Source organism: Centruroides sculpturatus, unplaced genomic scaffold, assembly GCF_000671375.1.
Source record: "Centruroides sculpturatus isolate CEXI.00-Female unplaced genomic scaffold, Cexi_2.0 scaffold1557, whole genome shotgun sequence".
Lineage (NCBI taxonomy): Eukaryota > Metazoa > Arthropoda > Arachnida > Scorpiones > Buthidae > Centruroides > Centruroides sculpturatus.
This window is the reverse complement of record NW_019385773.1, coordinates 146,783-173,276: the sequence shown is the minus strand read 5'-3', so window position 1 is coordinate 173,276 and position 26,494 is coordinate 146,783. Positions and strand designations below refer to the sequence as shown.

At 26.6% G+C, this 26,494-nt stretch overlaps 1 protein-coding gene across 1 annotated transcript in view; it reads left to right on the top strand.

Annotated features, from left to right (window-relative positions):
• Window positions 1-2,749: 2,749 nt before the first annotated feature.
• LOC111642038 overlaps window positions 2,750-26,494 on the top strand; it is a gene marked incomplete at its 5' end in the record, with an annotated part of 29,414 nt that continues 5,669 nt past the window's right edge. The window contains 9 exons of the mRNA XM_023388300.1: window positions 2,750-2,883; window positions 3,358-3,464; window positions 9,869-9,927; window positions 10,016-10,109; window positions 17,819-17,877; window positions 17,966-18,055; window positions 20,411-20,482; window positions 20,570-20,739; window positions 23,698-23,782. Coding sequence (XP_023244068.1) covers window positions 2,750-2,883; window positions 3,358-3,464; window positions 9,869-9,927; window positions 10,016-10,109; window positions 17,819-17,877; window positions 17,966-18,055; window positions 20,411-20,482; window positions 20,570-20,739; window positions 23,698-23,782 — 870 coding nt within the window. The remainder of the gene's footprint in view (window positions 2,884-3,357; window positions 3,465-9,868; window positions 9,928-10,015; window positions 10,110-17,818; window positions 17,878-17,965; window positions 18,056-20,410; window positions 20,483-20,569; window positions 20,740-23,697; window positions 23,783-26,494) is intronic.

Below are 26,494 nucleotides of genomic sequence, written 5' to 3'. Positions count from 1 at the left end.
TACTAGACTATACATATACATGAGTCCATATCTTCTATCCCTTCACACGCTTATTGTAGAGGTAATAACAATATATTTTCTTCTAAATATGAATTTGTCCCGGCAAATTTTGTTAATGTAATTATTAATTTTTATGAATTGTGTGTGCTACTGCTAGAGGACTTTTAACTTTTTTACATTTGTTGGCAGACAGTAGCCTCAAATAAAAGGACGGTTCCGCCATAGACTTGTTATTGCCTCTACAATAAGCATGTGAAGGGATAGAAGATATGGACTCATGTTTATGTATAGTCTAGTAAGAAATATATTTTTTCTTCTAAATATGAATTTGTTCCGGCAATATGTAATTTATTTTGTTTATTTAAAAGGGAAGATCACGATGTGCTCATCACAGTTTTCAATGATATTGTTTATGTTGATAAGTTTTAGCATGAACCTTTTATTGATTAAAGGGGAAAGAGTGCTTCTGAAATGCTTTCAAGAAAATTGAGTTTAAAAAATTCTGGGTGATTTTATGAGTATTCTTTGTTTAATGCTTCAGTGATGATAGTATTGTATTAAGCATCAGCAGGTAAAACTGCATTAATTTGGAAAAAAGTTTATTCACAGAAATATGAACCAGTAATCTCACAATTACCAGTCAGGCCCACTGCTGCTAGACCACAGATTAAAAAGATTTTGCAAAAAAAATTTTCGTAAGTTGTTCAGGATTATTTAACTTTAATATTCATGAAAACATTTGAGAATTGTCCTTTCTTATTTTGCTCAATAAAGGTTTATACAAACATTTATCTACATAAACAATATCATTGAAAACTGTGATGACTAAATTGTGACCTCTCCTTTTTAGATAAACTCTTCATATGATGATTATTTCAGAATGAATATGAATATATTTATAAGTTTAAATGATTTTATTAAATTTTTTACTCAAGTAATACAGTTTACTCTGATTTTCTTTGTAAATTATATATTTTGTTTTTGTGTGTGTGTATGCTGGTTTCTTCATAGTTGTGAATTTTAAATCAAAAAATAAAAAACTAAATATTTTACGCTTGCATTATATATTGTTTGATAAGTATTATAATATAATTTACATATAGTAGTTTACAGTAGCAAGCTTAAGAACACTTATGTTTGCGAACAAAAATGTAATAATTGTACAATTATTACATTTTTGATGAATTATTAGAACTGTTTATAAAAATTATATTATTGCATTAAAAATTTTTTTCTTTTGTTTTATGCTGTACAGTGGTGCACCCAGAGGAGGTCAAGGGGCCCTGGCAGCCTCCAAAGAGAAAGGAAAACAAACACTAGAAAATTTTACATAAATCTTTTCCTAATTAAAATTTATTTTTTTATTTATACTGTGTTATATCTTCTAGTTTGTACTACTAATGAATTAGCAGTCACATAAGGTGGGGATTTTATTGAATTTGCATTAAAAATTTTTTTATTCATTTACTCAGCTTTCTCAAGATTAAATCCTGAGTGTGCCACTGATGCTGTTATTTAATTTTATATTTTTTAATAGAAATTCAAAATTGATTCTTATTTATTTAAATATTGGTGCATTTTACATTAATATAATGCTAATATGAATGATATTTTAATAAGATTTGTGTACCATATTATTTAAGTGTAATAAAGCATTAAACTTTGTTTAGGTTTGGACAATTTTGTATATTTTGAAATGAAAATTTTTCATTAAAGATCAGATAAAAATATATTTATTGATATATGCAGAAATAAAGTTTTTGAATATAAGTAATTTGTATTATTAATTTTACTTTAAGAAAGTAGAGACAAATGTCATTATATAACAGAAGAATAGACAGACATAAAAATATATTTTATAATATGCACAGTATTATATTGTTTTCATTTAAAATTATGTTGAAACAAACTTTTCTGTCATGCTTTTATAATATAAGAATTCAAAACATTATATAAAAAACAAGCTGATAAAATTAAATGTTATGTAATGCTGGTAGTTGCATATAAAGGACTAAATTCATACATAAATCCAAGAAAAACATTTAAAAAAATATCAAGTTTACTCATTTGGAGTATGGTAATACTTTAAATTATCAAAATTTGAATTATCTAAGGTAATTTTAATTTATTTAGTGTACTAATAAAGTAAAACTATTATAATAATTACAAAAATATTTTATTACCAATAATTAAAAAAAATTAAACTTTTATTGATAAAATTAAAGAAAATGGCCATTCAAATATATATAACAAGATAATTTGTTTAATTACTGCTCTTTATTAACAGCTTTTTGTCATTTTTCGATGAAATTTGTATTTGTATATTTTTATATATATTATTACTATAATAAAATCAATTATTAAAAAAAAAATTTATACACTAACAGTAATGATATTTATTACATTAATAAGAGTTTTTCTAATTCTGTCAAAATAATTGTATTTAAATACTATTAAATATTTTATTATATTGTATTATAAATAATTAATTTTGATATCAGCATTAGGATAATTAGTAGCATCAATTTTCTGTTTATTTAAGTAAAACTGTATTGTGACAAATTTTTATCTTTAACTAATAATTTAGCAGTAGTAAATCAAATTTTATTGTATAATTGAAAGGTATATGATTAGTTTTGTTTGTATTATTAATTGAATTAATTTAATAAATGATTGTTATAAAATATATTCTGAAAATTATTAAGAAATACTACTAAATTCAGATATATTTCACACTGTATTTAAGTGACATTCCAATAATTTACAATTAAAATTAAATAAATTACTTTTGACTTTTAAGTCAAGAAGACACTGTCATTACCAAGGTCAAGTCAGAGGATACCCTAATTCTTGGGCAGCTATTAGTACTTGTAAGGGAATAAGGTGAGCTTTAAACTTTATATAAAAATTGCTTCTTGTCCTTATTATTTAGTTTTAATTTTTAAGCATCTATAACAGCTTAAGCTATACAGCATCTACATGAATAATTTTCTAAAAAATGGTGTGATAAGTCCTTAAATTTTAGCTGTCATAGATACTTAAAAATTGAAGCTTTAAACTTGTTTTTAATATTTTAAAAGTTTAATTAAGCATATTTTTCAAATGTTAAGTCATCAATGGTTAAGTAATTTTCTAACATAATTTTACTGACATCAAAAAGCAAATGCCATTGCTTAGGAAACTGTGGGAAAGTTCTAAAGTAAAAAAAAAATAGCATATGGTCATACAGTATGTGCATATGGATTATATTGATAACATCCTTTAAATGTATCAATGCACATGTGGCATTTAAGATGCTTTAAAAAACACAGCACACAAATTAAAGATTATCAGATGACATTTTAATTATCTTTTCAGTGGTATGGTATTTGATGGCAATGAAACATATTATGTTCATCCTGTTAATGACAGCAGTCATCTTTTATTAAAAGCATCTGATTGGAAATCAAAAAATCTTACATGTGGTAAGTTTGTTTTAAAGGTAATTACTGTTAAAAGATAACTAGTTTTAATTTTTTTTATATGATGAAAATAAGATATTATAAGTGATATATTTATTCAGTTTTATAATTTATAAAGATTTGTTAAATACTGTATTTATTTTTTTCTTTTAGCATTAATGAAATTACTGTATTACAATAAGTTTTAAGTTTCATTTTAAGATTTGCTGAAAAGATAAGTATATTTTATTTAAATATACTTATCTTTTCAGAAGTTCTATATGAATGTATCTTTATATCATCTCCATATTTATAAAAAATCTACCACACTTTTAAATTTTTTATTAAACAAAGAAGGCATTCTTAAATTTTAGGTATAAGAGTATCATCTATATAACACATATATATTATTTTAAACACAATTTATTTCACAATATACAATTGCTGTTGTCATTATATTAATGAAAACAAAATAATTTTAGAAAAAATGTAATATTTTTATAACTCTAATTAATAAAAGTTACAATAAATTATTAATTAAAAATTTGATAGACTTTTCTCATTAGCAACGTGATTGCAATGTCAAATCAAAATTACATTCTCTGTCAAGTTAATGGATTAAATATGATTAAATACTTTTGTTTGATTAGATTTTTGTAATTATTGCTAATGACTTATTATTATTTTTTTAAGTATTTATCAGTTTTGAAAATAGAATATATAAAAACAGAATGTATATTGTTAAAATAAATTTTTGCTAATAATTTATGAGAAATATGAGAAGTCTGTAGAATAAAACTAATTTTATAATATACATTAATTACAAATGAAATTTATTATTAATATTCACAATTTTTTGAATAAATATTTAAACTGCAAAATGAAATCTAATTATACTGTGTTGATCCATAATGTTGTATAATTATGTTAATGTTATCATATCATATTAATATGATAATATCAATATAATCCATTAACATAACATAATTAGATTTCAATTTAAATATATTGTAATTGAATTAAAATAATTTTGTGGGATAGTTTCATGTGCCCATTAAATAATATATTCTGGAATGAATCATATAAACTTATTTTTAAAAATTACATTTTAATAGAAAATCATTCTCTACATTTCAGATTTAATATACAGTAAGACTTTGCTTAACATGGAGGATGCGTTCCTAGACAACAAAGCGCTAAATGAAACAGCATTAAACGAGGTCATTTTAACTTAGAGTAAATAGGGATAGGGGAACACATGACCAAAAATAAACAAATTTTACTTTAATTTTAAGTTATTTTTATATTAATATGTATAATAATATATGTTAAATAACACATAAACATATGCACACAGAAATGTATAATAATATATTAATTAGTTTATTTTTTCTATATTAATAGTTTATTTTTTGTGACAAAAGTCCTGCCTTTTCTGAAATTCTTGTTTTTTTTTCAATAAAGTTGTAAAGTTTCATTTGTCGCTTTTTTCTTTCCTTAATTAAGCAAATGTTGGTAGCAGAAGATTGCATCCAAAACACCTCGTTTTGCTTTTGCATTCCTTTCAAAATCTGGATCATTCACTACAATTTGGTCAATGATTTCGGTTATCTTACCAAACTTTTACTAAGGAAATCTGTAGAGAAATTTTTTGGGTTCTTCGTTTTCAGAATCTCTATTTTCCAGTTCTACATGAATTCCTTGTTCTGCCAGTTCTTGAAGGTTGTTGTTGGTAAGGCTCTCACCAGAAACCTGCTGTAACTCCTCAATATCCTGCTTGTCTACATTTCATAGTCCTGCTGTATTGATTAGGTTGAGTTTGGTCCACCTAACGATACAGAAATAGGCTCCTCTTGTTGAGAATTCTTGGATATCTTCAGCTATAACTTCTTCCACACTTTGTTCGTGTATTTATCAGTTAATTCTTGCCAAGTGAAGTTGATATTTCCTATGGATCCATGATGTTATATTTTTTCCAAAATTGCACAAAACAAACATAGATTTAAAGAAAGTACACCTTTTTTCCACCTTTTTCTGATTGGATCATGTTTGTAAATAATTTTATTATATATGAATCAATGAAATGCTGTGATAATTTACATCAGTGTAAATTTTGAGCTTTTTTTAGGCTTTGAGCAGACGGCATTATATAGAATCAGCATTAAGTGAGGCAGTGTTAAGCGGGATCTTACTGTATATTAATATATCTATCTATTTTATTTTTCATTAGAGTATATCTATTAAATATGAATTATTGTTTAGACTTTAATTATACTTTATATCAGGTTGTAATGGTAAAAGTTAGACATTCTGAAAAAAAGACTTTGACAATTAACTGAACAACAATTACAGTTCAGTCTTTTAGATAATCACCATTAATATAAATGATATCTCATCATCTTTCAATCCTGTAATCATAGAATGATGGGTTTTTCTTTGAAGAAAATCTTGAGTGTTATTCCCACATGGATATTGTCATTGAACTATGTATATTGGCATGAAATAGATGGTAGTCAGTTGGTGGCAAGAGTGGCTGTAAAGTGGATGAGGCAGAACTACCCAACCCAGACTGATCAGCTTCTCTAAGATCATCTTTGCTCTGTGTGTTGCTGTATTATTGCAGTGGTGTCAGACTGTCAATTTTTGCAGTTTATGAGAATACTCAAGTTGTTGTGCTAATTCTCTGATGGTCAACTGTGGATTTATTATCTAACAATTGCAAGAAAATGTCATCATCAGTGGTGGAATTACTGTCTGGATGGAGTTTGTCTTTTAGCAAGAAATCCCTCCTTCATCCATTTTTAACAGGTCTGCTTATTGACTGTCTTCACCAAATACCTTGTAGATAAAATTGTGAGCCTTTGTTGTATTGTGGTCACTTTTAAAGTGATGAAGTAACAGCACAAGAACACATTCTTTTGAAAGTTTCATATTGTCAGACATTGCTGACTCGTGTATTTTCAATGAAATATGTGATGAAATACCCTCATCCTATATTATAATTTATAAATCTTGGTAATAAGTAAATATTATGTTTGTAAAAATTAAAGTAATATTTTATATTTAGTATGTAATTTGTCTACAAGAACTTTTATTACTAAGACTTATTATACTGGTGACTTGATTCTGCAATTCAAGAAAACATATCAGAAAAAACAGTCTTTATTTTTTACCTGAACACACATTACATGATATCATTGTGTTTCGGACCTGTCAGTCACTCATCAGCAAGTTTATGACCAACAATTTCTAAAATAAAAAATAAAATTACTACAAAATTTATAATGTTTTCTTGAATTGCAGAAACAAGTCACCAGAATAAGTCCTAGTAATAAAATAAAAGTCCTTGTAGACAAATTATGTACTAAACATAAGATAAGGACACAAAGGCATATTATTTAATATTTTATATATTCATGTAAAGTACAGAAAAAATAAAATATTTACTGTCAACTTGAGATTAAAAGAAAAGAGAGAAAACAGATCATAATGAGTGAGATTTACAAGCTATTGTTATCTGAATTAAAGATATAGTTTGATATCTTAATTATTTGCTTATTGGCTATGTTTGTCTGGAGATAGTGATATATTTAATTAACTAAGTATGTGGTCTGTTTATAAAATATATTAAAGTTTTGTTTTTAGCTGTTTAGTCAACATGAGGATTAAAAATGACAAAGCATTTGCTAAGTATATAGTGCATTTCTGCAAAAATGTGAGTGTATGTAATATGGAAAAAATCTTAAAATATTGTAATGCAAGAGGCAAATTCTTCAAAACCATTCATAGAATCATTAACAGATATAAAGACACTTATGAAGTCAAGTTCCAAAAAAATTCTGGCTTTCCTGCAAAGATTTCAACTAAAAAAGTGACAGATAAGGTGAAAGAACTATTTGAGAGAGATCTGAATTTTTCTTCATGATGCAACAAGGAGACTCAAGTTAAAAAATAATCAACTGTTGACTATATCAAAATTCACAAATTGAAAATTCTGGCAAGAGTAAAAACTGAAATTCTGAAGTACTCAAGTGACCAAGAAAAACACATGCAAAAACTGGTGTTCAAAATATTACAATACATATTGCCAGAAAATTTTGATACTGGATGATAGCTGTATGTGTCCTAGTGATCTAAAATGTTTCAGATTAGAAATATTTCTGTAGCTCCAACCTAGAGCAAGTTGATTTCAGTACAAGTTTAAGGGAAAAGTCTAATTTCCAAAGCAGCATTTGATTTGTCAAGCAATAGATGAGGTTGTAATGTATCACTTCTTTATTTTGCATGCAGTTCTGTGAATGGTAAAATGTACTTAGAAGAATGTTTGAAGAAGGAATTGTTATCATAAATATGTCATCTTCACAATATTGATAGTTTTATCTTGGCCTAATATGACAACATGTCTTTATGTGAAAGATACCATTCAGTAGTTGGAAAGGGTGAAGCTTGATTTTGAGCATAAAGATGAAAACACCTCAAACATTCCTCAAGTGTGTGGCATTGAAAAATTTTGGACTACCCTCAAAGATAAATACTAGGAAGGAAACAAAAGTTTTACAAAAATTATGTAGAAAATCAGTAAACAAGTCATAAAATATTCTGGAAATAAATTATGAAGGCTACCTGGAAAATATTCTGTCTGAGTAGAAAATATGGTGTCCACTAATTGTTTGAACTAATATATTAATATTTAGGTCAACTGATGCAGTTTGCCTCATAATACAAGTTAGGTGAGCAATTATTTTAGGAAATACAATATTAATCTTTAAAAGCATTTTTTGTTCTTTATTTTGTTTTAATAAATGTTTTTTGAAATTTTTTGAGGGACTTGGCTGATTTGTTTTCAAGTGTCTTTTAAGAGTTTGAACACTGCAAAAGTTTTGCTACAAATTACACAAAATGATGAGTGCTTGTGATTAACTGTATAATGTGGAAATTCATAAATCCATCCATCCACATCTATTTTAAAAATTCTGTAACATTTTTTTCTTTTGGCATTGTTAATAAACACATACAAATTTACTAACTATTTATTATTGATTATGATTGATAATTGATTGAGTGGTGTCTATATTTTTAAAGATTTTTTTAAGCAGAGGAATAATGCTTATGTAAAAGTGTATACATGACCACATAAGAATTAATGACCCCACTTGGAGTTATGACCTTATATTTGGAAAGCACTGTTACACACTGCTGTGTTAATATAATGAATGAAAAATGATTAAAAGTACAAAAAAAGTGGATACAATAAAATAAAATAAAATGAATTGGTAAATAAGATAATCATCTGTACACTTTGCATTAGAGAACCTTATCAGAATTTTGAGAATTTTGATTAAAATTTTTGACTGTCTGTATTTATTTATTTATTTATTTATTTTTGGCCATGATACCAGTGTTTTTCAAAATTACATATTCAGAGCTCTGTGTAAAAGTCTAAATTGATTTCAAAACATTAGGTTTTTATTTATAAATTGCATTTTATTCTTTAGATAGCATTTAATTTTCTTTATAAAAGAGAATCAATAAATTATTTCTAACCAGCATTATGACTTTTTACAGATAATTTATAATTTCAATAATATTAATTTATTAAAAAAGTAATTTAAACTAACTAACTAAATTTATTATTTTAATACAGTTTAATTATTAAAGGTGATTTTATCTAATTTTGATGTAAAAATTTAAATTTAAATATTGATTTTACATTATTTTAAAAGCAAAAATTAGAACAAGCTTTAAATAAATCTGAAACAAAGAAATATTGACAGTATCTTTAATACATATTTTAGTTTATACTTCTTGCCAATGGTATATACTGTACAAGGTGGTCCTATTCAAAATTTGGTGTTAAAGCTAATTGAGATGATATTATCTGGATTGATAGCTAACTTAATGAGAATGTAGGAAAGCAATTGAATCATTGGTGTAGCTAGGTCTTGTATTGTTCAGAACTGTCCTTGAGCTTGCTGCCCCATGAAAAATTTAACATAATGTGAATTAAACATACTTAGAGAGGAAGTGAAAAAATTGTGTAACGACAGGTAAAAATTTGAAAAAAAAAATGTTAGGATGCTGTTACCATTGTTGTTATAAATTAAGCACAACTAAGTATTTAAGTAAGTTGATGGTCAATAAGGCTACATTACAAATTTCTCCGTATCGTAAAATTGTAATTCTAAATTGTAAAATTATATTGTCAAAAATATAATCAATTTTATTTAAAAACTTAATAAATAGAAACTAGTGTCATAAGAAAATTATTTTTTAGTTTAATTATATTTGTTCAGTGAGATTAATCAGAAGTTTTGTTATAAGAAAATTTTTCATAAGAACATTTTAAATATAAGTCTTAACATGGTTTGAAATTTAATGTTAATTTATATTAAAGTTATAACTAAAATTAAAAATATTTAAAATTTTAGGTTATAATGTATCTTATGATGATAAATTAAGATCTCAAATATTGGATGGATTAAATAGAGTAAGTGCAGCAATTTGTTGTATTTTTAGATAATAAAATTAATTGATTGTTTTAACTTTGAATTTAATTTCTCATTTGATTTTTTTAGCGTCGAAGATCAACAGTTTTGCAGCCTCCACCTGGCTCTGATAGTAATTCTAGATATGTTGAACTTATTCTTGTAAATGATTTTAAAGAAGTGAGTAAATATTTTTAAGAGATTTTTGAATATTGTGAGAGAATTTTTGTAATTATAGTAAATAAATATTACTATTTAAAAAGCAATTTAATTTAACTAATATAAATTATTAATAGCAGAGAAATTTAAAATACATTTAATAATAAATAAATAAAAATAAAAAAGTCAACTCCAACTCTGACCAGGGGTGGACTTGTTACCAAAATAGACTCAGAAATTCTGATTTCATCACGTGACCTAAGAATAAAATATTCAAAAAATAGAGTTTTAATAAAGATAGAATATAGAAACTTTTTATTCCAAAGCTAATAATAAGCTAATAATAATTGCTAGACCATGTTATGTTATAATTAATACACTTATTTGCAATATGTATATTAATCATGTAGACCGAAATAATACTTGTTATTGTGAAATTGTATTCCCCTTAATAGGGAAAATTTTCCTTGGAAATAAAATATTATTATTATTCCAAAGCTAAAAAACTCCTCTAAGTAATGACACAGTCAATATATAAATATGTATTCGATAAATTTTACTTTCCTGGTTGTTATATATAACAGAGGGAAAGTGTAGCAATCTGTCATAAAAATGACCCCTCCTAAATTTGTACATTTTTGGACTCAGGACACCTTGAAATGTCGAGATATGCGAAAGATTTGGTTTTTTTCCTGTATGTATGGATGCTAGACTGTGTGGGGAGACGACTTTGTTCACCCTGTTTGAATCCTCATAACTTCTGTGGTTTTTAAATCAGAGTCGGATGGTTTAACACAGGCGTTATTAAGCTTTAAAGTGGTTAAACTAAATCGTGCTCTCATACACATTCTAACATCTTAGTCGAGAACATCTTAATGGGTTTTACTGTACTATTATAAAATGACAAAAAGCTTAATTTTGATGGTAGAGATGAGTTTTATTTAAAAAAAAGTTGTGAATGCTAATAAAGACCCATTCTATGTCTCCATCCTGTTGACCTTTAATTAAGAACAAAAATTTAATAGCATTAATGCCCCTTTGTACACAAGCTACAGTGCCAAATTTTGTTTCCTAAACTTATGTAGAGATACTTATCTTACACATGAGATATTGTTTAATATTTCAGCACAAAGAATAAAGAAATTAAACAATTAGACGCCAACACACACGTGCGTGAATTTTTCTGCTTTAATTGACATTTATTTTGGGTTCAGGAGGTCTTCAAACATGTAGATTTGCAAAAAACTTGGAGGGTCAAATTTGACACGATTCCAATATGTTCCATTTTATATACATAACAAGTTGGAAAGTAAAAAGGAGTCACTATATTGTGTCTGTATAAAGCAAAGTAAAATTAACAACACAGTTTCATAGGAATTAAAAATAAAAAAGAGTCGGAGTCGGTGGATTTTTTAATGACTATGACTCTGACTAAAGCACCAAAATTCCATGACTCCGACTCCATAGCCCTGTTATAAACAATTTTTCCAGTAAATTCCAAAAAAATGTTGACATGTTGTTATATTATGCTGTAAATACATCTAAATTGTATTTCAAATAATAATGGAAAGTTAAAAGATAATTTTTATCTTATTTAATGAGTTTGGAATTGTCAGAAATTGATTGTAATTTAGATTTGAGAGTATAACATTTTTGTAATTATTGTCATTATTGATGATGTAGAAAGTTAGTTAATACTTGATTACTTTTTTTTTCACTTTGCTTTGTTCATTAGCGCATACTGTAACTCAGTGGAACTATGTAACGGATATGCTCCTGTAATGCTCACTGCAGGGCAGGACTTTGTACCTTGTTTTAAATGTACAATTAAACTAATGAATGAATGAATACTTGATTACTTAATACTTTTTCCTGTATTTTAAATAGTTTGAACTTTTTAACCTTACAGTATATGATAAAAATTTCAAGTTTAGAAATATACTTTGCTTTATTATTAAAGAAAACTTTATGCTTTACTGGTGATGATTTTTTCTTGAATAGTAATGTTTATTACAAATTTTGAATAAATATAGNGCAAGTTTATGACCAACAATTTCTAAAATAAAAAATAAAATTACTACAAAATTTATAATGTTTTCTTGAATTGCAGAAACAAGTCACCAGAATAAGTCCTATCCATAATGTTGTATAATTATGTTAATGTTATCATATCATATTAATATGATAATATCAATATAATCCATTAACATTACCATAATGTTGTATAATTATGTTAATGTTATCATATCATATTAATATGATAATATCAATATAATCCATTAACATAACATAATTAGATTTCAATTTAAATATATTGTAATTGAATTAAAATAATTTTGTGGGATAGTTTCATGTGCCCATTAAATAATATATTCTGGAATGAATCATATAAACTTATTTTTAAAAATTACATTTTAATAGAAAATCATTCTCTACATTTCAGATTTAATATACAGTAAGACTTTGCTTAACATGGAGGATGCGTTCCTAGACAACAAAGCGCTAAATGAAACAGCATTAAACGAGGTCATTTTAACTTAGAGTAAATAGGGATAGGGGAACACATGACCAAAAATAAACAAATTTTACTTTAATTTTAAGTTATTTTTATATTAATATGTATAATAATATATGTTAAATAACACATAAACATATGCACACAGAAATGTATAATAATATATTAATTAGTTTATTTTTTCTATATTAATAGTTTATTTTTTGTGACAAAAGTCCTGCCTTTTCTGAAATTCTTGTTTTTTTTTCAATAAAGTTGTAAAGTTTCATTTGTCGCTTTTTTCTTTCCTTAATTAAGCAAATGTTGGTAGCAGAAGATTGCATCCAAAACACCTCGTTTTGCTTTTGCATTCCTTTCAAAATCTGGATCATTCACTACAATTTGGTCAATGATTTCGGTTATCTTACCAAACTTTTACTAAGGAAATCTGTAGAGAAATTTTTTGGGTTCTTCGTTTTCAGAATCTCTATTTTCCAGTTCTACATGAATTCCTTGTTCTGCCAGTTCTTGAAGGTTGTTGTTGGTAAGGCTCTCACCAGAAACCTGCTGTAACTCCTCAATATCCTGCTTGTCTACATTTCATAGTCCTGCTGTATTGATTAGGTTGAGTTTGGTCCACCTAACGATACAGAAATAGGCTCCTCTTGTTGAGAATTCTTGGATATCTTCAGCTATAACTTCTTCCACACTTTGTTCGTGTATTTATCAGTTAATTCTTGCCAAGTGAAGTTGATATTTCCTATGGATCCATGATGTTATATTTTTTCCAAAATTGCACAAAACAAACATAGATTTAAAGAAAGTACACCTTTTTTCCACCTTTTTCTGATTGGATCATGTTTGTAAATAATTGTATTATATATGAATCAATGAAATGCTGTGATAATTTACATCAGTGTAAATTTTGAGCTTTTTTTAGGCTTTGAGCAGACGGCATTATATAGAATCAGCATTAAGTGAGGCAGTGTTAAGCGGGATCTTACTGTATATTAATATATCTATCTATTTTATTTTTCATTAGAGTATATCTATTAAATATGAATTATTGTTTAGACTTTAATTATACTTTATATCAGGTTGTAATGGTAAAAGTTAGACATTCTGAAAAAAAGACTTTGACAATTAACTGAACAACAATTACAGTTCAGTCTTTTAGATAATCACCATTAATATAAATGATATCTCATCATCTTTCAATCCTGTAATCATAGAATGATGGGTTTTTCTTTGAAGAAAATCTTGAGTGTTATTCCCACATGGATATTGTCATTGAACTATGTATATTGGCATGAAATAGATGGTAGTCAGTTGGTGGCAAGAGTGGCTGTAAAGTGGATGAGGCAGAACTACCCAACCCAGACTGATCAGCTTCTCTAAGATCATCTTTGCTCTGTGTGTTGGTGTATTATTGCAGTGGTGTCAGACTGTCAATTTTTGCAGTTTATGAGAATACTCAAGTTGTTGTGCTAATTCTCTGATGGTCAACTGTGGATTTATTATCTAACAATTGCAAGAAAATGTCATCATCAGTGGTGGAATTACTGTCTGGATGGAGTTTGTCTTTTAGCAAGAAATCCCTCCTTCATCCATTTTTAACAGGTCTGCTTATTGACTGTCTTCACCAAATACCTTGTAGATAAAATTGTGAGCCTTTGTTGTATTGTGGTCACTTTTAAAGTGATGAAGTAACAGCACAAGAACACATTCTTTTGAAAGTTTCATATTGTCAGACATTGCTGACTCGTGTATTTTCAATGAAATATGTGATGAAATACCCTCATCCTATATTATAATTTATAAATCTTGGTAATAAGTAAATATTATGTTTGTAAAAATTAAAGTAATATTTTATATTTAGTATGTAATTTGTCTACAAGAACTTTTATTACTAAGACTTATTATACTGGTGACTTGATTCTGCAATTCAAGAAAACATATCAGAAAAAACAGTCTTTATTTTTTACCTGAACACACATTACATGATATCATTGTGTTTCGGACCTGTCAGTCACTCATCAGCAAGTTTATGACCAACAATTTCTAAAATAAAAAATAAAATTACTACAAAATTTATAATGTTTTCTTGAATTGCAGAAACAAGTCACCAGAATAAGTCCTAGTAATAAAATAAAAGTCCTTGTAGACAAATTATGTACTAAACATAAGATAAGGACACAAAGGCATATTATTTAATATTTTATATATTCATGTAAAGTACAGAAAAAATAAAATATTTACTGTCAACTTGAGATTAAAAGAAAAGAGAGAAAACAGATCATAATGAGTGAGATTTACAAGCTATTGTTATCTGAATTAAAGATATAGTTTGATATCTTAATTATTTGCTTATTGGCTATGTTTGTCTGGAGATAGTGATATATTTAATTAACTAAGTATGTGGTCTGTTTATAAAATATATTAAAGTTTTGTTTTTAGCTGTTTAGTCAACATGAGGATTAAAAATGACAAAGCATTTGCTAAGTATATAGTGCATTTCTGCAAAAATGTGAGTGTATGTAATATGGAAAAAATCTTAAAATATTGTAATGCAAGAGGCAAATTCTTCAAAACCATTCATAGAATCATTAACAGATATAAAGACACTTATGAAGTCAAGTTCCAAAAAAATTCTGGCTTTCCTGCAAAGATTTCAACTAAAAAAGTGACAGATAAGGTGAAAGAACTATTTGAGAGAGATCTGAATTTTTCTTCATGATGCAACAAGGAGACTCAAGTTAAAAAATAATCAACTGTTGACTATATCAAAATTCACAAATTGAAAATTCTGGCAAGAGTAAAAACTGAAATTCTGAAGTACTCAAGTGACCAAGAAAAACACATGCAAAAACTGGTGTTCAAAATATTACAATACATATTGCCAGAAAATTTTGATACTGGATGATAGCTGTATGTGTCCTAGTGATCTAAAATGTTTCAGATTAGAAATATTTCTGTAGCTCCAACCTAGAGCAAGTTGATTTCAGTACAAGTTTAAGGGAAAAGTCTAATTTCCAAAGCAGCATTTGATTTGTCAAGCAATAGATGAGGTTGTAATGTATCACTTCTTTATTTTGCATGCAGTTCTGTGAATGGTAAAATGTACTTAGAAGAATGTTTGAAGAAGGAATTGTTATCATAAATATGTCATCTTCACAATATTGATAGTTTTATCTTGGCCTAACATGACAACATGTCTTTATGTGAAAGATACCATTCAGTAGTTGGAAAGGGTGAAGCTTGATTTTGAGCATAAAGATGAAAACACCTCAAACATTCCTCAAGTGTGTGGCATTGAAAAATTTTGGACTACCCTCAAAGATAAATACTAGGAAGGAAACAAAAGTTTTACAAAAATTATGTAGAAAATCAGTAAACAAGTCATAAAATATTCTGGAAATAAATTATGAAGGCTACCTGGAAAATATTCTGTCTGAGTAGAAAATATGGTGTCCACTAATTGTTTGAACTAATATATTAATATTTAGGTCAACTGATGCAGTTTGCCTCATAATACAAGTTAGGTGAGCAATTATTTTAGGAAATACAATATTAATCTTTAAAAGCATTTTTTGTTCTTTATTTTGTTTTAATAAATGTTTTTTGAAATTTTTTGAGGGACTTGGCTGATTTGTTTTCAAGTGTCTTTTAAGAGTTTGAACACTGCAAAAGTTTTGCTACAAATTACACAAAATGATGAGTGCTTGTGATTAACTGTATAATGTGGAAATTCATAAATCCATCCATCCACATCTATTTTAAAAATTCTGTAACATTTTTTTCTTTTGGCATTGTTAATAAACACATACAAATTTACTAACTATTTATTATTGATTATGATTGATAATTGATTGAGTGGTGTCTATATTTTTAAAGATTTTTTTAAGCAGAGGAATAATGCTTATGTAAAAGTGTATACATGACCACATAAGAATTAATGACCCCACTTGGAGTTATGACCTTATATTTGGAAAGCACTGTTACACACTGCTGTGTTAATATAATGAATGAAAAATGATTAAAAGTACAAAAAAAGTGGATACAATAAAATAAAATAAAATGAATTGGTAAATAAGATAATCATCTGTACACTTTGCATTAGAGAACCTTATCAGAATTTTGAGAATTTTGATTAAAATTTTTGACTGTCTGTATTTATTTATTTATTTATTTATTTTTGGCCATGATACCAGTGTTTTTCAAAATTACATATTCAGAGCTCTGTGTAAAAGTCTAAATTGATTTCAAAACATTAGGTTTTTATTTATAAATTGCATTTTATTCTTTAGATAGCATTTAATTTTCTTTATAAAAGAGAATCAATAAATTATTTCTAACCAGCATTATGACTTTTTACAGATAATTTATAATTTCAATAATATTAATTTATTAAAAAAGTAATTTAAACTAACTAACTAAATTTATTATTTTAATACAGTTTAATTATTAAAGGTGATTTTATCTAATTTTGATGTAAAAATTTAAATTTAAATATTGATTTTACATTATTTTAAAAGCAAAAATTAGAACAAGCTTTAAATAAATCTGAAACAAAGAAATATTGACAGTATCTTTAATACATATTTTAGTTTATACTTCTTGCCAATGGTATATACTGTACAAGGTGGTCCTATTCAAAATTTGGTGTTAAAGCTAATTGAGATGATATTATCTGGATTGATAGCTAACTTAATGAGAATGTAGGAAAGCAATTGAATCATTGGTGTAGCTAGGTCTTGTATTGTTCAGAACTGTCCTTGAGCTTGCTGCCCCATGAAAAATTTAACATAATGTGAATTAAACATACTTAGAGAGGAAGTGAAAAAATTGTGTAACGACAGGTAAAAATTTGAAAAAAAAAATGTTAGGATGCTGTTACCATTGTTGTTATAAATTAAGCACAACTAAGTATTTAAGTAAGTTGATGGTCAATAAGGCTACATTACAAATTTCTCCGTATCGTAAAATTGTAATTCTAAATTGTAAAATTATATTGTCAAAAATATAATCAATTTTATTTAAAAACTTAATAAATAGAAACTAGTGTCATAAGAAAATTATTTTTTAGTTTAATTATATTTGTTCAGTGAGATTAATCAGAAGTTTTGTTATAAGAAAATTTTTCATAAGAACATTTTAAATATAAGTCTTAACATGGTTTGAAATTTAATGTTAATTTATATTAAAGTTATAACTAAAATTAAAAATATTTAAAATTTTAGGTTATAATGTATCTTATGATGATAAATTAAGATCTCAAATATTGGATGGATTAAATAGAGTAAGTGCAGCAATTTGTTGTATTTTTAGATAATAAAATTAATTGATTGTTTTAACTTTGAATTTAATTTCTCATTTGATTTTTTTAGCGTCGAAGATCAACAGTTTTGCAGCCTCCACCTGGCTCTGATAGTAATTCTAGATATGTTGAACTTATTCTTGTAAATGATTTTAAAGAAGTGAGTAAATATTTTTAAGAGATTTTTGAATATTGTGAGAGAATTTTTGTAATTATAGTAAATAAATATTACTATTTAAAAAGCAATTTAATTTAACTAATATAAATTATTAATAGCAGAGAAATTTAAAATACATTTAATAATAAATAAATAAAAATAAAAAAGTCAACTCCAACTCTGACCAGGGGTGGACTTGTTACCAAAATAGACTCAGAAATTCTGATTTCATCACGTGACCTAAGAATAAAATATTCAAAAAATAGAGTTTTAATAAAGATAGAATATAGAAACTTTTTATTCCAAAGCTAATAATAAGCTAATAATAATTGCTAGACCATGTTATGTTATAATTAATACACTTATTTGCAATATGTATATTAATCATGTAGACCGAAATAATACTTGTTATTGTGAAATTGTATTCCCCTTAATAGGGAAAATTTTCCTTGGAAATAAAATATTATTATTATTCCAAAGCTAAAAAACTCCTCTAAGTAATGACACAGTCAATATATAAATATGTATTCGATAAATTTTACTTTCCTGGTTGTTATATATAACAGAGGGAAAGTGTAGCAATCTGTCATAAAAATGACCCCTCCTAAATTTGTACATTTTTGGACTCAGGACACCTTGAAATGTCGAGATATGCGAAAGATTTGGTTTTTTTCCTGTATGTATGGATGCTAGACTGTGTGGGGAGACGACTTTGTTCACCCTGTTTGAATCCTCATAACTTCTGTGGTTTTTAAATCAGAGTCGGATGGTTTAACACAGGCGTTATTAAGCTTTAAAGTGGTTAAACTAAATCGTGCTCTCATACACATTCTAACATCTTAGTCGAGAACATCTTAATGGGTTTTACTGTACTATTATAAAATGACAAAAAGCTTAATTTTGATGGTAGAGATGAGTTTTATTTAAAAAAAAGTTGTGAATGCTAATAAAGACCCATTCTATGTCTCCATCCTGTTGACCTTTAATTAAGAACAAAAATTTAATAGCATTAATGCCCCTTTGTACACAAGCTACAGTGCCAAATTTTGTTTCCTAAACTTATGTAGAGATACTTATCTTACACATGAGATATTGTTTAATATTTCAGCACAAAGAATAAAGAAATTAAACAATTAGACGCCAACACACACGTGCGTGAATTTTTCTGCTTTAATTGACATTTATTTTGGGTTCAGGAGGTCTTCAAACATGTAGATTTGCAAAAAACTTGGAGGGTCAAATTTGACACGATTCCAATATGTTCCATTTTATATACATAACAAGTTGGAAAGTAAAAAGGAGTCACTATATTGTGTCTGTATAAAGCAAAGTAAAATTAACAACACAGTTTCATAGGAATTAAAAATAAAAAAGAGTCGGAGTCGGTGGATTTTTTAATGACTATGACTCTGACTAAAGCACCAAAATTCCATGACTCCGACTCCATAGCCCTGTTATAAACAATTTTTCCAGTAAATTCCAAAAAAATGTTGACATGTTGTTATATTATGCTGTAAATACATCTAAATTGTATTTCAAATAATAATGGAAAGTTAAAAGATAATTTTTATCTTATTTAATGAGTTTGGAATTGTCAGAAATTGATTGTAATTTAGATTTGAGAGTATAACATTTTTGTAATTATTGTCATTATTGATGATGTAGAAAGTTAGTTAATACTTGATTACTTTTTTTTTCACTTTGCTTTGTTCATTAGCGCATACTGTAACTCAGTGGAACTATGTAACGGATATGCTCCTGTAATGCTCACTGCAGGGCAGGACTTTGTACCTTGTTTTAAATGTACAATTAAACTAATGAATGAATGAATACTTGATTACTTAATACTTTTTCCTGTATTTTAAATAGTTTGAACTTTTTAACCTTACAGTATATGATAAAAATTTCAAGTTTAGAAATATACTTTGCTTTATTATTAAAGAAAACTTTATGCTTTACTGGTGATGATTTTTTCTTGAATAGTAATGTTTATTACAAATTTTGAATAAATATAGTAGATAAATAAATTTTTATAATTTTTACACTTTAACTAATTCCATATGTAGATAATTTTTTTGAATATGTTTAGAGAGTTTTGGTTAATTTTTTGTAACTCTTTCAATTGTACAGAATTGAGATTTTAAACTTAATTTAATCACAGTTATATTATTTCATTAAATTATTTGTAATTTGTTTATTTGTTTTATATAAAGGGATGTATACAAAATAATTTGATTTATAAGATTTTAAAAAATGCATTATTTTAAATAAATAAATACATACATACATACATACATATATACATACATACATATTTATAGATTATATAATTATTTTAATCAATATAATTAATTTTAGTACAAGGAATTAAAAGAAGATGTTAACAGTGTATTTGAAAGAAGCAAAGAGATAGCAAATATTCTGAATGGTGTAAGGAAATTTTTTTAATTTATTAAATTAAAAGTTTTATTTTATTTAGAATACTATTTAATGGTTCATGCTTTAATCTTTTTTTAGTTATATACTCCATTAAACATCTACATAGCATTAGTTGGTGTCATTACTTGGACAGAAAAAGATCCCATTAGCATGTCGCCTGATGGAGATGCAACATTAACAAATTTTCTACATTATCGTCGTGAACGACTAGCAAGAGAACATCCAAATGATAATGCTCAATTGATAACGTGAGTAAAATGTGAAATAATTTTAAAAATTACTTTTCTTTTGTATGTTATCAAATTAATTAATGAAATTTTATTGTATTAATTAATGTAATTTATATTGTTAATTAGAGAGTATAAAATAAAGAAATTAAAAGAAAAGTTTTATTTTTAAATATTAAAATACGTTAGAAGTCACAATTTTCAAATTTTTGTTAAAAATACATTGTAGTTACAATTATGAAATTAATGAAACAAAGTATAAATGAAAAAAATGGAATATTTGAGAGGAAATCATTAAATTGCATTGAGTCAAAAATACAAAATGATGCTCTCAATGACAGTTTTTTAAATATTTTATTTTACTTATACATTTTTATAAGTAAATGCCAATTTACAATCAAATAATATTAATAGAATATAGAATAATAAATGCCAAAATAACAGATATTATCAATAAATAGAAAGAAATGTAGATTAATGTCTTTAATTTAATTTTAATTAAATTTTAATGTAGATTATGTCTGTAATTTTTTTTTAAAACTCTTTCTGCCCTGTGGGCACTAAAAGGGTCTCTTTAAGCAAGCCCATTATGGGTTTGGCCAGGTCCACAATTGGGTGGCCGGGTAGTGAGGGATGGGACCCGACATATTCAGACTGACCACCCCTGAGAAATTCCTGGGGATTTTTCACCCCGTTTGTATTCGATCCCAGGTCCCCAGAGCGGTAGGCTGCCATCTTGACCTCTTGGCTACCCAGCTGTCTCTGTAATATATTTGATATTTGAATAGCACCTAAAGTTGAGATAAGTTTGGAGTGGTAATTTGGCTGATATTGCTCTTGGCAGGAACGATTATCTTAACAGATAGAATAAATACATGGTAAATAAAGTAATTTCTGTAAATAATTGTTGATTTTACTAAGAAACTTGACAATGTTCAATGACGTTGTTAGAATTCATCACTTAGCCGTTATTTCCTGTGGAGAACTATGATTTGCTAAAATAAACAGTCAATTTTTACATAGTTCTCTGAGAGGCCTATACAGTAAGGAAAAATTGGAAATTACTTGCAGTTAACTGTATGAATTTTGGTTTCCGAAATATGAGAAATTTTCTCATCTTTTTGAATATGGTGCCAAGTTTAAATGTTAGTTTTGTTATTTCTAGCATGATCTCAAAATTCAACGAAACTGCAAAAACATTTGCTTGAACTCAAATGGCATTTGTGCAAATTTTGGACCCTGTTGTGCTGTCATCTTTTGAGAAAATTTAAAAAATAAAAAATTTTTGACTAAATATTTTGAATGGAGCTAATTGGATATTTCTAATGTTTTGGTTATTGATAGCATATATGACTATCATTATTCTGCTTTAATTTCAATTCAGTTTCTTTAATCCTTTCAAAGTTATGCATATTTATAATTTGTATTATTTTCTTACTGTTTTTGGAAGACTTGGCACTACTAAATGAGGTACATCTGTTTTTTTTCTTAAAGAATCTCTTTTAATATCAAAACAATTATTTTTCATTTAAAAAAATATATTTTTTTGAATTTTTGTTAAACAAGAATAGTAGCAGAAGGAGTTGCAATTTTTGTAGTTCAATTAAGATAGGATGGATATTCATATAGTTAACCAGTAGTACTCTTTTTCCACTTTAAAATACAAGCTTAAGTTGTAGCGACTAGAGTGAAGCATACATATGTCTTTCATGGTTTTTGGAAAAGTTATGACAACAGATAAAAATGTGTAGTGTGTAAAAGATTCTACACAGTTTTCTTAAAGATGCTTTTGATACGTTTAAACAAAGGAAATTTGTTTAATTGTTAAATGGATAAATTTCTAATTTTAATTTAAAATAACCACATCTACTTTCAAATTGATTTTTAAACACAGATAATCTGCAGGTTATTCACAGGAAATTATAGTACTGTCTTTATAAATATCTTATATATAAGTTTTATGGTACTGTCTTTCATATTTTTAATCAGTTATATATAAAATTCCAGTGAATGCAGATCATTGTTATAGTTAATGTGAATATTTTACTTGTTGAATAATACTAAGAAAAATAAAACTACTTTAATATTTCAGAATTTATTTTGATACAGATTCATATGATAAATATAAGGGCCAATCATTTAATTCCCAGAATAATGCTAGATTTTTAAAAAATATTTTTATCTTTTACATTTTCTGAAGATTTGTCCTGCTCAAAATACTTTATGTTCATCTTTATGGATGTTGTTCATTTTTGGGCAGATGTCAAAGAATTTTTGAGGCTCTACATGCCTTCTTGCCTTTCAGAACTTTTTCAATCATGGAAACTGAAAGAAATCACTTTGGGCTAATTCCAGTGAATATGTAGGATTGGCAGGACCTCAGCCTCAGTTCAGTTATAATATTGGCTTCACAATATTGACAGTGATCTAGAGTAGTAAAGCAATCTGTTTATCATGATTACATTGGCAAGTTTTTGTACATTTTTCACAAACAGCATGTGAAAGTGTCATTCTTAAAAGCTTGGTTTATGCTTCTTTATTCAGAGTTCTTTCTCAGACATGTAAAAATATGTAAATACATATTTTGTGCTCTTGAGAAACTCCAATGAAACAAGAGCTATGTTTCTCTACATGGTCCTTGCTTTAAAGTGATCAGCAAGAAGTTATAATGATATTAAAAGATGAGCAAACAAAACTGAGACTAAAAGGAGTTAATATCTATGATTCACAAATTAGAATCTGATTCTTATCTAAGGACACTGGTCCTAAGACTTCAGAACTGACATGTTTTCACAGAAATTTACATAGGAAAAACCATAGGAACAATTTCATTAATTAAATGATCAAGTGATTATGTATTTTCTCATTTAATTTAATTGTTTTGATATTCATAGATGCTTTTGATTTATCTATTTGTTAATTTCACTTAATTCATATCTTATATTTAATTTTGATATAATTTTTTATTCATTTATGTAGGGCAATGACATTTGATGGAGGAGTTGTTGGAAAAGCATTAAAGGGACCAATCTGTACTTATGAATATTCTGGAGGAGTAAATATGGTATGAATATTTACCAAAATATTTCTGCAAAACTGGCTGGAATAGTTTTTGCTTTTGCAATGCACTGTACAAAGCATGTGAACATAACTTTAATTTCATTGCATTAACTAACTGTACCTTCAGTTTTTTATTTTAATTTATTTTCTACCTTTTCCTTAACATTCTTCCTCAATTCTTAATCTGTCCCTTTCCAGTAATTACTTTCTTGCCATCATCTGACTATCCTGTTTATTCTGGATCCAAATCTTCCCAAAGAAGCTTCTTAATTTCCTTAAAGGGCAATGCCAGAATAGCTTTGTTCCATTTGTATTATTACATTTGTAAGGTGAGCCTTCATTATAATTAGTTACAGTTTTGCATGATCTTATAATTCCTTCTTGTTTAGTATGCATTTGCACTTTAATATCACTATTAAGTTAAAGAATATTGTTTTATTTCTCAGTAATTTTTAATTGCAGTTTTATATTTTTTTAATTATATTCTGATATTTAAAATTGATAATAAGTTTAATATTAATTGCAAAAACATATTGAACATATCAAATTATACTTCTAGAAATTTATAATTAATATTGAAATTGCCAAATTATTCCTGAAATTTTTTTAATTATAAATTAATTATTTAGTTCACATTATTTAAGTTAATAGAAGAAAATGTCTATTGAATATATCATGTAAATTTCCATAAATTTTATAAAAGAACAATTCTACAAGTTAAAGTTATTAAGGTTTAAATTGGATGTGACTGAAACATTTAGAGCCAGAAATTATCAAATAATAGAAAAATTACTTTACTGAAATGTAAAACTTGGAAACAATTCAAATTTCAGTACTTTTGGACTTTCATTCATATCCAGGAAACACCCAGGAATTGTAATTCTTTCATTTATTTGCATACTTGCAGTTCTTAGTATTTTTAAAAGTAATGAAATGTCTTCTAGTTTTAAACATTTTAATCTATTTATATTTTCAAGGAATAACTTTTAGAATAAATGAACAATTTTTAAAATTATAATAAGACATTACATTAAGACATTGACATTAGACTCTTTTTTACCCAGTTTTAGAAATTTAAAAACTTGAATCTAAATATGTTGGTTTAAAACTTAATTTCTTAGTATGATTTCATGATTGCAAGAACTAATACATTCATATGATCCTCAAAACTGTATTGTTAAGGATCTTACTGCTAAAATAGCTTAATATAAAGGATGTTTTACAGCCTCTCCACAAAGATTTTTTTGAATAGCTTTTTTGAAAATTTGAATTTTTTAATGAAATTTTCAGCAAAGATGGAAGATGAGAAAGGAAATTAATGCAAGATATTTTCGAAATGTCTGCCCTCTGTCGAGATGCAGTAGTGCAGTCTCTCTTGGAAATTAGCAATCACATTACTACAGGTCTGGTCTGAGATGCCCTTCATGATGCTCTCGATGCTTTCTATCATCTGAATGAGGGTGGTAGGGTTATTCTTGAACACCTGATCCTTCGTGTATCCCCAAAGAAAGAAGTCTAGTGGACTGAAATCAGGGCTGTAAGGTGGCCAGGCGAGGCCACATTTGAATGTCTCTGGATAGTCATGACTATGGTTCTTTCAGGAGTTGAAAAGTTTTTATAGGTACTAGACCACTTACGACAGAACAAAGTTGGGTTTTCTCCTGACTGGTACCAAAATTTTATCATATTCGCACGGTCTTCAATTGAATATTGGAACATTTTGCCAAAAATTATGGAAAAATCAAATGTTTTGAAGCAATGTGCTTTTGTGATAGAAGCAATTCCTTTTTGCTCAAAGCACCACCTACAAAAAATTGAGACTGAAAACCGTGTGGTTCAAAAGCTATTCAAAAAAACTTTGTGGAGAGGCTGTGAAACATCCTGTATATATATAAAATTGTTTATTGAATATGATTAGATTTATTCTTTGAAAGTACTAAATAGATTAAAATGTTAAGATTATTTATTTATTATCTGTATGATTTAAATTGTAAGTTTGCAATTAATAAACTCACATGTACTGTACTTTAAAAACATTACAAAAAATAANTTAAAAAAGTAATTTAAACTAACTAACTAAATTTATTATTTTAATACAGTTTAATTATTAAAGGTGATTTTATCTAATTTTGATGTAAAAATTTAAATTTAAATATTGATTTTACATTATTTTAAAAGCAAAAATTAGAACAAGCTTTAAATAAATCTGAAACAAAGAAATATTGACAGTATCTTTAATACATATTTTAGTTTATACTTCTTGCCAATGGTATATACTGTACAAGGTGGTCCTATTCAAAATTTGGTGTTAAAGCTAATTGAGATGATATTATCTGGATTGATAGCTAACTTAATGAGAATGTAGGAAAGCAATTGAATCATTGGTGTAGCTAGGTCTTGTATTGTTCAGAACTGTCCTTGAGCTTGCTGCCCCATGAAAAATTTAACATAATGTGAATTAAACATACTTAGAGAGGAAGTGAAAAAATTGTGTAACGACAGGTAAAAATTTGAAAAAAAAAATGTTAGGATGCTGTTACCATTGTTGTTATAAATTAAGCACAACTAAGTATTTAAGTAAGTTGATGGTCAATAAGGCTACATTACAAATTTCTCCGTATCGTAAAATTGTAATTCTAAATTGTAAAATTATATTGTCAAAAATATAATCAATTTTATTTAAAAACTTAATAAATAGAATGCGTTAACTCAAATC